The 13,013-nt window shown below is 46.7% G+C and overlaps 2 protein-coding genes across 5 annotated transcripts in view; one reads left to right on the forward strand and one right to left on the reverse strand.

Annotated features, from left to right (window-relative positions):
* Positions 1 to 6,569, forward strand: part of LOC140387435 (monoacylglycerol lipase ABHD2-like) — a 187,346-nt gene extending 180,777 nt beyond the window's left edge. Inside the window, exon 11 of the mRNA XM_072470538.1 lies at positions 6,391 to 6,569. Within this exon, the coding sequence (XP_072326639.1) occupies positions 6,391 to 6,464 (74 nt within the window). The 3' untranslated portion in view covers positions 6,465 to 6,569. The remainder of the gene's footprint in view (positions 1 to 6,390) is intronic.
* The window catches only part of LOC140387436 (retinaldehyde-binding protein 1-like), a 62,497-nt gene extending 51,811 nt beyond the window's left edge, over positions 1 to 10,686 (reverse strand). Inside the window, exon 1 of one of the 4 annotated variants that reach the window (XM_072470544.1) lies at positions 10,516 to 10,686. The gene's annotated coding sequence lies outside the window, so the exon portion shown is untranslated. Of the gene's footprint in view, positions 1 to 10,418 lie in introns of all 4 variants that reach the window. The other 3 variants (XM_072470543.1, XM_072470541.1, XM_072470540.1) reach the window with 3 other exon arrangements.
* Positions 10,687 to 13,013: the final 2,327 nt, after the last annotated feature.

Here is a 13,013-nt window from a genome sequence, read left to right on the forward strand (position 1 = left end):
TCCTTTTTAGACACTAAGGGCAATTGAACATGGGCCAATCCACCTAACCTGCACATCTTTGGATTGTGGGAAGAAACCGGAGCATCCAGTGCAAACCCACGCAGGCATGGGGCGAACAGTGACCCCAGCCGGGAGTCAAACCTGGGACTCTGGAGCTGTGAAGCAACCATGCTAACCACTGTTCTACCATGCCACCCAAATAATAATAATAATTTTTATTAGTGTCACAAGTAGGTTTACATTAACACTGCACTGAAGTTACTGTGAAAATCCCCTAGTCGCTACACTATGCACCTGTTCGGGTACACTGAGGGAGAATTCAGAATGGCCAATTCACCTAACAAGCACATCTTTCGGGACTTGTGGAAGGAAACCGGAGGAAACCCACGCAGACACGGGGAGAACGTGCAGACTCTGCACAGACAATGACCCAAGCCGGCAATCAAACCCAGGTGACTGGTGCTGTGAAGCAACCGTGCTAACCAATGTGCAGTTTCATAATCATTATTAATTACTTATATTTTATTCCAGATTTATTAAACTGTTAGTGTTACATGGCAATCTTGGAATATTAACATCAAATGGTGCTTTGTTTTGAGGTTGAGGAATGTCAGTGATGGGAAGCAGAGCATTTCACATGGGTTGGTCGCTCGCCGTTCAATTGTGACAGGGTTATCCCTTGCTGTACTAGGTTTCGTTATGAATCAGTGCATGTGATGAGGCCAGTGCAATGCCAAGTCCCTGGATGGAACCAGCAATTCCATTGTGGATGCAATCACTTATCTTCCAGTCATAACGTTATTAACTTTAATCTGACAGGAGGAACGTGACAATGTTCTTGTTATAACCTGCCTACTTACCATTGGCTGGGACTAATGACAATCCCACAATCCTGTGGGAGTATGAGCTTCCCCAATGAGGGGGGCGGAGAAACCATTAGTAAACTCCTAGTATAAATAAAGCTGGCCAGTTCAGGAACCAGCAGGAAGGAGTGTGCAGCAAGGGAAGTTGCTGCTGCTGTTATATGTATATGTTATTGTAAATAAATGTTATTACTTTGTATCCTTAAAACTCGTGCTGGATTCTTCGTGGCCCTCACAAAAGTTCTAATGTGTATCATGAACCAGAGAGACAATTCCCGCCTGCCTACAAGGGTGAGTCGTGTGTCAAAGTCAATGTGGCACATAGCTCGGTAAATGCCCTGTGTTGCTAACTTTGGTTGGCTCTTAATTCGTTGCCCGTTGGGTCTTTACTGAATTTGCTCTGTTTCTATAACCTTTGCTCTAGAGTCGCCAGGTATCTTTATGATACCGCCACGAGGTTCAAGTTCAAGTACTGATCAATAACTCAACACACCAATTAGTAAGATTCAAATCAAAACACATTTATTATACACAGTAAATCACTACTCATGCATAAACTCTACTTTCTAGACTATTCTCTATCACTAAAGGCCTATACTTAGCTTCGGAACTGGCCCACCAGGTCAGGGGAACAAATGGCCTTTCGTTCGATCTGAGTCTGCAGGATTCAAAAGCTGGTATGGACTGGTAGCTAGGAGCGCCTATCTCGTAGCGAGCATTGACTGGAGACGTACTTGGTTGATGCGGCAGCTTGGGCAGTTCACTTTCAAGGTTGATTCGAGTTGCTGAGTGACCCTGCCAAGAAGGACGAATTGAACTTGGGGGCTCTACTTTATAGTCCCCAGGGGCTTCGTGCCGTTCGGGGCGGGCCCCGTATCCGGTTCCAAGTGATTGGACTACGTTCTGATCACTTGGATCGATTTCTCCAATACTGGAGTTGTTCCCTGATCGCTGGGCGGTACCTGAGTGTCCGTTGGCCTTCCTTTGTCTTGGCTCCTGCTGGCGCCGAGGAGTTTGGCTTGGCCTCATTCACCTTAAATGTTTCAATTGTTCCCGTGGATCGCTCATTAGTATGCAGATGTCTGTGAGTTTCAGTGCTGTCTGGGCTTTTGCAAGTTCTAATACACAGGATTTCTGCACTTGCTAGTTTTTGCCTGTGTTGGCTGAATTTCCCTGTAGTCTTTGCGGTTCTCCATTTTAAGTCGGGAAGTGGCCAACCCAGGTGGCTACATCTGTCTGCCAGGTTGGGTTTTACTCGTTACTTTTCTCCCAGAATTATGGTCCATTGTGCAGCCATAGGTACACACAGAAAGATAAAATATATAGCTAGCCACCTGTTGGAACTCAGAGATGAAAGGAATGGGCAAGGCAAACACATCCATAGATTATTTACTGGTAGGAAAATCGAGCACAAGAGGTCAGCATGTCGAGATAGTCACTGGATACATAAAAGGAGAGATAAGAAACCTTTATCATGGCAAGTGTTATCAGAATGTGGAATGCTTTACCACAAGAGAGGAACAATGGAATTGAGTGCAGCATCGAAGGAGATACTGAATCATTTTTTTGTGTAGAAGAGTAAAGGACATGGGGAGAAAGAAGCTAAATAACCCATAAACACAGCCCATGTAAAATTAGCGCAGACAAAGAACAGCTACACTCACCCAGCCACTCAATCAACGGAGAGCCCAAGCCTGAGAAAGCAGAACACTGTAGCTTTGCCATCACCCCATAATTCTCCAGCAGAAGGAACGACATTTCAAAACCAGGACCGATTTTAAGTTGGGGTGGTGGTGGTGGTAGTGTGTGTGTGTGCGGGGCGGGGGGGGGGGGGGGGGGGGGGTTATCATAGAATTTACAGTGCAGAAGGAGGCCATTCAGCCCATCGAGTCTGCTCCGGCTCTTGGAAAGAGCACCCTACCCAAGGTCAACATCTCCACCCTATCCCCATAACCCAGTAACCCCACCCAACACTCAGGGCAATTTTGGACACTAAGGGCAATTTAGCATGGCCAATCCACCTAACCTGCACATCTTTGGACTGTGGGAGGAAACCGGAGCACCCGGAGGAAACCCACGCACACACGGGGAGGATGTGCAGACTCGCACAGACAGTGACCCAAGCCGGAATCGAACCTGGGACCCTGGAGCTGTGAAGCAATTGTGCTGTCCACAATGCTACCGTGGTGGTGAAGTTCAGGGCAGGAGGTATCGGGGGGTGAACCCCATGTGGAGTTCAGTGTGAGGTTGTCGCCATTTTGTCGCCAGGGGCTATTTTGAATGGAGCAAGGCAATCGCTCACCCAAAACTGGTGAGAGTGACGCCGGGGCCTGCAGCAACAACTGGCTCAGACATCCAAGGACTTGGTCGCCAGCATAAGGCTAGCACTGGGGAGGTGGTTTGTCAACTGATTCTGCTGATTGGAGGTAGGGACAAGTCTGTCTGGAGTCTCAAGCATTCTAGGGCGGAACTCCTACTTTTAGTTCACAAGCATTGCACAGAAAATGGAACTTCGTGTCACTCCACCCGTCTGCCATGATTTGGTCATGTGTGGATCTCCCGAATAAAGATAGTAAAATGCCATTGCAGCACCAATGAACTTGTTGGGCTGCGATTTTCCACTGTTGTACAGGATAAGTCCTTGCCCGAAAGTGATGGGCAGCCTGGTCTTCATTAAAATGGTGGGGGATGGGAATGCTGCTCTTGCTCAACTCCCACCCTCCCGGGTCCTGTGATCTTTGGCACAATTCCCTCCAGGAATGTGTGAGTTTAGAATCTAGCCCATGATCTCTGATGACATAGAGAGAAAGCAAGGTGAGGATTACATGGACAAGTGGACTCCAAACTCCTCATCAGAAACAATACTCCTCCATTAGAGGTAGCTTTAAGTTCCTGGGGATCACCATCACCAACAGTCTGTCCTGGTCCACTCACGTTGATGCAACAGTCAAGAAAGCCCAACAACGTCTCTACTCCGACAGAAGCTAGAGAAATTTGGCATATCTGCATCGACTCTCACAAACTTTTACAGATGTGTGATAGAGAGCATCCTAATCGGCTGCATCACAGCCTGGTGTGGCAACTGCTCGGTCCAAGATCGCAAGAAACTGCAGAGTGTGGTGAACTCAGCCCAACGCATCACACAAGCTTGCCACCCTCACATTGATTCTGTACACACCTCCCGCTGCCTCAGGAAGGCATTATCAAAGACCTCTCCCACCCAGCATTGCCTTTTTCCCGACCCTTCCATCAGGCAGAAGGTACAGAAGACTGGAGACCTGCACATCCAGACATAGGAACAGCTTCTTCCCACAGCTACAAGACTCCTCAACGACTCCCCCTCCAACTGATCTGTTCCCTGTAAGAACACTATTCGCGATGCCCTATGCTGCTCTTGCTCATGTATTTGCTTTGTTTGGCCCCTTGTTCCGCACTGTAACCAATCACTGCTTGTCGATGTACCATTTGTCAATGTATTCTGTTGATTATTCTTTTGTCTACTAAGTACGTAGTGTGTACGTTCCCTCGGCCGCAGAAAAATACTTTTCATTGTACTTCGGTGCATGTGACAATAAATCAAATCAAATCAAATCAAATGTTACTGAGTTCATGAAATCAAATGTGCATGGAACTTGATTTAGGAATCATTTCAATAGTCAAAATAGTTTGAAAATGTTTCTTTGTTAATAAACCGACCTTTGAGATTGAGTTTGATGCTACATCACTGTGATGTACAATTGGGAATTTTAGAAACCAGAGGTATTCCCAAATCCCTTGCTTCATGTTTGAATGATGCTGGATTATCGCTGTCCATTTTATCCCATGAAAATACCAAAGAATCTCTCACAGTGGACCCAATCCTCCCGATCACTCTAGGTCTGGTCCACCTTTGGTCCCTGTGAACCCAACCCTTCCCACACAGGGTGGAGGTCTGGGCTTGGGTAGGGTGCTTGTTTCCAAGAGCCGGTGTAGACTCGATGGGCTGAATGGCCTCCTTCTGCACTGTACATTCTATGAACTATGAACTATGAACTTGCTCTCATCCCTCTGGGCCCAATCAACCTCTGATTGCTTTGGACCCAGTCCACCACTGATCCCTCTAGATACACTCCTCCTTGAGTACTCTGGATCCAGTCCACGCCTGATGACTCTGTTGTGTTTTTTTTAATAAATATTTTTTATTGGATTTTTGCACAGAGTATATTTTGCCGTTCTGTACACAGGATATGATATGTCCATATACATGTAAGTAGGCATCCGTTTGTGCTGGTGAGTCACTTCCCGAGTGCAATCCTCGAGTGGGTCTGGTGCTGGTGTTGCCCCTCTCTTCTCCCGATCAGATTTTGCCACCGTTGTCTTCTCGTGCACGCTGCCGCTTCAGCCGGCCCTCCCGTCCTCCACCTGTATTCTCCTTTTTCTCTGTTCCTGTGGATGTCAGATTGGTTAACGTTTCCCTGCCCCCCCCCGGCTCTCCTCTATTGTTCCCTATCTCTTCTCTCCTCCCGCCACCCCCCTCCCACCCCACCCCCCCATACGGGTTCTTGTTAAGTGGGCTCTATGTACCACTTTTAGTTGCGTCAGGCTGAGCCTTGTGCAGGTGGAGGTGGAGTTGACCCTATGCAGTGCTTCGCTCCAGAGTCGCCACCCTATCTCGATCCCCAGGTCCTCCTCCCATTTCCTTCTTGTTGCGTCCAGTATGGTGTCAGCCCCTTCTACCAGTCGGTCATTCATGTCGCTACAGTTTCCTCTCTCTAATATGATTGCGTCCAGTAACTCTTCCAGTAATGTCTGTCGTGGCGGTTGTGGGTAAGTCCTTGTCTCCTTTCGTAGGAAGTTTCTGAGCTGCAGGTACCTTAGTTCGTTCCCCCGGCCAGCTGGAATTTCTCCGTCAGTTCGTCCAGTGTCGCGACCCTGCCGTCGGTGTATAGGTCCCTGACTGTCAGTGTCCCCTCGTCCTGTCTCCACCTTTTGAAGGTGGCGTCAGTCAGTGCTGGTGTGAACCTATGGTTGTCGCAGATGGGAGCTTTGTCCGACATTTTGGTCAGGAAATTGCTACCGTAGTTGGTTCCAGGACTGGAGGGAGGCTATCACCACCGGGCTGCTGGAGTGTTTTTTGGGTGGGGATGGGAGTGCCGCAGTGGTGAGGGCCCGGAGGGAGGTCTCCTTACAGGAGGCCCCTTCCGCGCGCACCCACTCGGCTTCTGGCTCCTTGATCCATCCCCTTTTTCGCTCGGCCATCGCCGCCCAGTGGTAGAATTGTCCCCCCCCCCCCCCGATAAGAACGCCATGATTAGTTTGTCTACTGCTTTGAAAAAGGCCTTGGGGATGTAAATCTGGATGGCTCTGAATAGGAACCTGGGCAGCACGTTGACTTGCCCATTGGTCCTGGGTGTCTTGACTGCCCATTAGTCGTGTCCTATTCTATGTGTTCATTAGCTGTATGTCTGCATGTCATGACATCTCCGGTGCTCCCTCTGGTGTTTACTTAGTTGTAGTGGATTTACATTACCCCCTTGTGTATTTACAGTGATACATATCACCGCAGACTCTGGATTCCATCCATCCCTGATCGCTGCACGACCAGACATAGGAACAACATAGATAGCATGCCAAGCTATTCCACAGCACGTGGTGAAAATGATGGAATACACTCGCTGTCAGCTCCAACATTTCTGCCACAAATGTGTGCTTAATTCAAACTGCTTGGAACCACAACAATTCTGTTTGCAGAAATGTTCTCCTCAAAAAAGAAGAATATTAAACGGAGTGGCGGGGCGGGGGGGGGGGGGGGGGGGGGGGGGGGAGCAGGAGGTGACATCAATGGCTCATGTGAAGAAAAATACAAGCACAACTTAAACGTCCTAATTGTTTGGCATGGATCCATTGCAAAATAAAGCTCCTTCTTCATTGTGCCGACAATTCACACCCAGGTCAAGTACAGCTTGGGAAGGGTCCTCCTACACTCTCATGACCATAGATTCAGATCAAGCCAGGAAAGAGTAGCCAGTATTGTACAAACACCTATCAGCCTCCATATGGAGAATGGTATTCCCTCAGAGTCCTGTTACCGTGGGAGCAGATGGAAAGAGGATATATTTCTGCCTGTCCGGCATCCTCCAGTACGGTGGTCTAGATGCTGTTTCAGAGTCAATCACCAATGGTCCACCCTCACCCTCCATTCATTGCTGAAGCAGCACTAAATCTGCTTCCATTTTCATTGATTTTAAATCTTGACCCCAACCCTGTCCCTTTACTATTTCCTCGTATTTTCTGCGGCTAATTCTTACTTTGCTCTTTGAATCCCTTATCGCGCCGTCTTCAACCTGGCATTAGGGCAGAACAGTTAGACAGAAAATAGTTTTGTGGAATAAATTTAGAGTACCCAAATCATTTTTCGAATTAAGGGGCAATTTAGCGTGGCCAATCCACCTAACCTGCACACCTTTTGGGTTGTGGGGGCGAAACCCATGCAAACACGGGGAGAACGTGCAAACTCCACACAGACAGTGACCCAGGGCCCAGGCACATTTATATGTTGAGATTTGACAATTTTCTGCCAAGATTTGAAAAAAAAAGGAATTTGGATTTATAAATCGCCTCACACAACCTTTTGGGCACCAAAGCATGATGGGTGGAGGAAACAAATTAAATATTATCGCTTCTAAAAGCAATTAGTAGGTTAAAATACTTGTTTTTTAAATCTAACTTCCCAACCAATGAGTTATGTTTTAAGAGTGCTATCGAAGTTATCTAGGCAAATGCTCAGATAACCTGTCCAACAGCAAATACACTGGATGGTCAGCTAATCTGTTTTGGAGGAGGGTTGTCAACTGAAACACTGGGGTGAATTCCCTGCTCTTTTTTTGAATCCATTGAATCCAAGGGCAGCACGGTAGTGCAGTGGTTAGCACAGTGGCTTCATAGCACCAGGGTCCCAGCTTCGATTCCCCGCTGGGTCACTGTCTGTGCGGAGTCTGCACGTTCTCTCCGTTTCTGCGTGGGTTTCCTCCGGGTGCTCCGGTTTCCTCCCATAGTCCAAAGACGTGCAGGTTAGGTGGATTGGCCATATTAAATTGCCCCTTCGTGTCCAAAAAGGCTGGGAGGTGTTATTGGGTTACGGGGATAGGGTGGAAGTGAGGGCTTAAGTGGGTCGGTGCAGACTCGATGGGGCGAATGGCCTCCTTCTGCACTGTATGTTCTCTGTATGTTCTATGTTCTATGAATCCACCTGAACACACAGATGAGACTGGGTTTTAATAGCTCACTGAAGACGACAATTTATTTTGTCCACCACTTCCTCAGTGCTGCATTGAAGCCTCGGCCTAGATGATTTGTTCAAATCCCAGAATGGCCCTTGAACCTTTAGCTTTCGAAGTGAAAGTGCTGTCAACTGAGCTGATATGAAGCTGAGTAATACCATTAACCCCTGTCCTTATTAATGCATTCTTTTAAAAAAATCAGTCTCCTGAGCATATCTCAAAGGGTATTGTCACTCTGGTGATGTAGCCACTCATGGTTCTATAATGTACATATAGGATGCACAGTATGCTGTCATTATATCACCCGTGACTATATTACCTTATTGTGGTTATAGATGCACAGGTACTTTATTAGAATGCATTTAAAAATAAATTAAAAGACCTGAGCGAAAACATATGCTAAAATAATCCAGTTCCCCTGCGAATCTGGTCTAATTTAGAGGCTATGCCGATGCAGTGGGATAGAAAAGCAATGTCCTCTCTGTCAGGATCTGTTCACTCTCCACCAGCAAATCTTCCAAAGCAGCAACTTTGATATTGGGAACTCAACAGGATGGGAGAATCATACCCACGCCCTGCCTCTTGCATTCTACAGCTGCCATGCATTCTTGTCCATGTTACATCCCCTATCTCCCTGATGTCTCTTTAGGCTGAATCCCCAAAGGTAGTAACAATAACATTCTAATTTTCTACCAACATGAATCTACAGTAATCACTCATCCAAACATCCAACCAAAAGTAAGCACTTCTGTAAAATTACCGAGATTTTGAAGCAAATAGACAAACACATTACGCTTTCGATTTTTCCTGTTAATTGATTTCCTATTTGGTGAATTTGAGTACTCTCTTTTCAAGGGACTGACTCTTCCAGGTAAGATGTCCGACAAGTGGCAACTGTCTTCAATACCAGGGCCAAAAGGCCAAGTGAGTGTCAACGAACTATTCAGCCACAGAAGGCATCACAGAGAAGCCCAATTCTGTCCTTTGCTGATTTTCACAGCTTGCATTTCTAGCAGGGCCCAGAGACAATGATCAGGAGCAGGAATCGTCTCTTTCTCCCCCCCCCCCCCCTCCACCCCCCGCCCCCACTCTAGTCCACAGGTGTTGAGACCAATTGTAACGGCCATTCTGGCCACATGAGACAGGCTTCAGTTAAGAGGTAGGGAACAAAGCTGAAAATCTCCTGGTCTGCCTCAGCAGCGTTCCACAGCCATCCCTCCTATCTTAGTATGTATGTAATCTGAGATATAATAATAATCTTTATTCTCACAAGTAGGCTTACATTAACACTGCAATGAAGTTACTGTGAAAATTCCCTCGTCGCCACATTCCAGCACCTGTTCGGGTACACAGAGGGAGAATTCAGAATGTCCAAATTCCCTAACAGCACGTCTTTCAGGGCTTGTGGGAGGAAACGAGAGCACCCGGAGGAAACCCACACAGACAAGGGGAGAACGTGCAGACTCCGCACAGACAGTGACCCAGCCGGGAATCAAACCCGGGCTTTTGAATGGTTTTGAATATCTCTCTTGTAACTAATCATTTCAGCCACTGAGGCAAGATTTGAGGAACTTTAATCAGACAGAGCCACCCTTTACTAATCACACTGAATGCTTTGCCTGATGGTTTTAGTAACACCTTTAGTAATATTTTATTCTACATCACATGAATGGCACATAGCAGCAGATTTAGAATTATATTAACCCCACATTACTAAACATCAACATGCAGCAGATAAATGAGCAACAAACAGACAAACCTGAATATCCTAGATATTGCGATTTCTACAAGACTTTCTCATTTACTCGATAGTTCAAAGCACTTTTTTTGTAGGTCACAGGATTCAGTCAGGCGCAGAAGAAACAGATTCACAGAGAAATAACATATTGTCGCAGTTTAAAAAAGCGTAATAGCAGGAGTACATTCCGAGAGCATCCGTTTGAACATGGCCTAAGATTTATTTTAATGAAAAGAGCAGAGGGGGAGAGATAAGGTAAACCTATGACTGCCAGAAATCTGAGGCTGAAAATACACTAGTGAGTCACTCTGTACCTGAAAGAGAAATGTTTCAGGTGGGACTCTATCAGAAGTGTTCTGGTGAAGAATTTAGAACTTAAAATCTAAACTGTGTGTTCCCCGAATGATCTGCTGTGTACTTCTAACATTTTTGGCACTGTACCAGACTTCCAATATCCATAGGTTTCCAACAATTTTAAGCACTATATAATACTATTCCATTAAATGCAAAGCTTTACATTCATGCCCAAGGTGCTACAAAAGAATGTATCTTTTTTACCTGGAATCATCAACAGGTTCCTTTGTCAAGTGCACCCAAGTTCTATTTGGTAAGGTTGAGTAAACCCATTGGATATTTGGGGATCCTTGTCACTCACCGGGTATTGGCAGCCAGAATAAAGTGGTTAGTTCAGGCAAAGGAAGGCACCTGGTTCTGCTAGGAGTTCGACACAAATGGGAAGCAGAGATCTTCAGGAGAAAGCTTTGTAGAGTCGGTTGATGTGGATTAGATTGTCACAAGGCATCACTCACAACAACTTTTAATTAAGCCAGCCTAAGACAGCGAGCCTCCTATTCATGAACTGCAGGTGGAAAGCCGGGGTGGGGGGGGGGGGGGGGTTTGCTGTGGGGGTTGAGGTTTGGGGTGGGGAGGGAGAGGGGCTGGGCAGTGATTGTGTCAGAGAAAAAGCTTGTACTGATTCCAAGTCCTATTAGCAAGCAGAAGTTCCCATTTATAAGACACTTTTTTGGCGAACTGCAGCTGCCAACTTAAATGGAAAAGAGAAAGGCTGGTGGATTAATGCTCAAACTCCAAGAATCGCCTTCCCACTGAAATTCAGTCAGAAATAAATATCAACAGGTTACAACCAGGTTACCAAGGAGATCATTTTATTCGGCACATTTTATTAGCTTTGAGAACAAATCTAACTACTGTTTAGTACAGTAAGAAGTTTTACAACACCAGGTTAAAGTCCAACAAGCGCCCTTGTCACTAGCTTTTGGAGCGCTGCTCCTTCCTCAGGTGAAGGAGCAGCGCTCCGAATGCTAGTGACATCGAAACAAACCTGTTGGACTTTAACCTGGTGTTGTAAAACTTCTTACTGTGCTCTCTGGCATCTTCGTACCGGCATCTCCACATACTGTTTAGTAGGCATTCCCATTAAGTTCATTTTTGTATATAAAATTTATTTTGATGGTGAATGTTAGTTAAGGAAATGTAATTTCAGGAGTCAAAACAAACGTTACTAACCTGTTACAAATTCTGTACTATTGTGGCGAGTTCTTTTTTTATCCATTGGATGTCGGTTGGCTGGGCCAACATTTATTGCCCTTGAACTGAGAGGCTTTTCAGAGGGTATTTAAGAGACAACCACAATTAAGAGTCACATAGAATTATAGAATCCCTACAAGTACAGAAGGAGGCCATTCGGCCAATCGAGTCTGCTCTGACCCTCCGAAAGACCACCCTACCTGGGCCCAATCCCCTGTCCTATTCCTGCAACCCCACCTTAAGGGGCAATTTAGCATGGCCAATCCACCTAACCTGCAATTCTTTGGACTGCAGGAGGAAATCGGAGCACCCGGAGGAAACTCATGCAGACAGGTGGAGAACGTACAAACTCCACGCAGTCATCCGAGGTTGTAATCGAACCCAGGTCCCTGGTGCTGTGAGGCAGCAGTGCTAACCACTGTGCCACTGTGCCACCCTTGTAGGCCAGACCAGGTAAGGAGTGCAGATTTCCTTTTATATAGAAGTTAATAGAGATCCCCGCCCCTAGCGGGGGAGCTCGTAGTCTGCAAGGACCATGCGGAAAATAATTATTCCCACCCCGTAGACGCCAAGCCAGCTATTACAGGGGCCGCCTCATCCCTCCAGACATAAGGTATAGTGCCTGTCTCCCCCCGCCCCCCCCAGCCCCTGGCCACTCCACCCAACCCCTCCAATCCTCTGTGGGCCTCACCTCCAATATCCGCCTGAGACCCCCCTACTTGCCTGGTCCTCGATTCCTGTGACGTAGACCCTGGGGACTTCTTGCAGTCCCAGTCTTACTGTCATAATAATGAAGGAAAAACACCGAATTACACCTGGAAAAATAGTGAGCACCCAGAATTGTACACAATACACCAGCTGAGGTCCAACTACTGTCTTATACAAGTTCAGCATAACCTCCTTCCTCTTGTACACAAAAGACCATCATTTCAGACAGTGACAATACACAGACCCTTACGTTGGTCCAACTGTCAGTGTGACACTGATCACATTTTCAAGAAGCTGCTTCTCTAATGTATGGTGGTATTGTACATGTCATCGTTTCCATGTTGATCATCTGCCAATCGTCTCTCTGTCTCATACCGTACAATATGATTCCTGCCTTCATTTTTGTCCTTAATCATTCTGTCCTTTGTGCTCACAGACCCTTTATTTTCCTGAAAGGGAACCTTTCCGCTCTGCTTCCACCAACGTGATGCAGAAAACGTTCCAAATTATTTTCCTGTGCCTGTGCCCCCACTGGCGTCTTCCCCTTGGGGAGTTGGCTGGATCTTCACTGTAATTGGGGTCAATGGTGTTTTATCTGGACTTTCTCTTTAAGAAGCCACAAGTATCCTTCCACTTTTGTATCCTAGACTAATTTTAATGTTGCTGTACCCTGACACATATAGTACAGGCAATTTTAACACAACTCTGACAGGAAATGGGCAGGTGGCCAATTCTCCAGACCCACCCCATCCACCAGGTTAAGCATTCACTATTCACTCCCTTCACAGGTGACACACGCCTGGGTTATCTTCCTCCACCCCCCCCCCCCTACACCCGCCCCCTCCGGGGCCTTGAAGGACAAGGGAAGCAGACACATGGGGACACCACCACCTGCAA

The sequence above is a fragment of the Scyliorhinus torazame genome, chromosome 12, assembly GCF_047496885.1.
Source record: "Scyliorhinus torazame isolate Kashiwa2021f chromosome 12, sScyTor2.1, whole genome shotgun sequence".
In the NCBI taxonomy this organism is placed as follows: domain Eukaryota; kingdom Metazoa; phylum Chordata; class Chondrichthyes; order Carcharhiniformes; family Scyliorhinidae; genus Scyliorhinus; species Scyliorhinus torazame.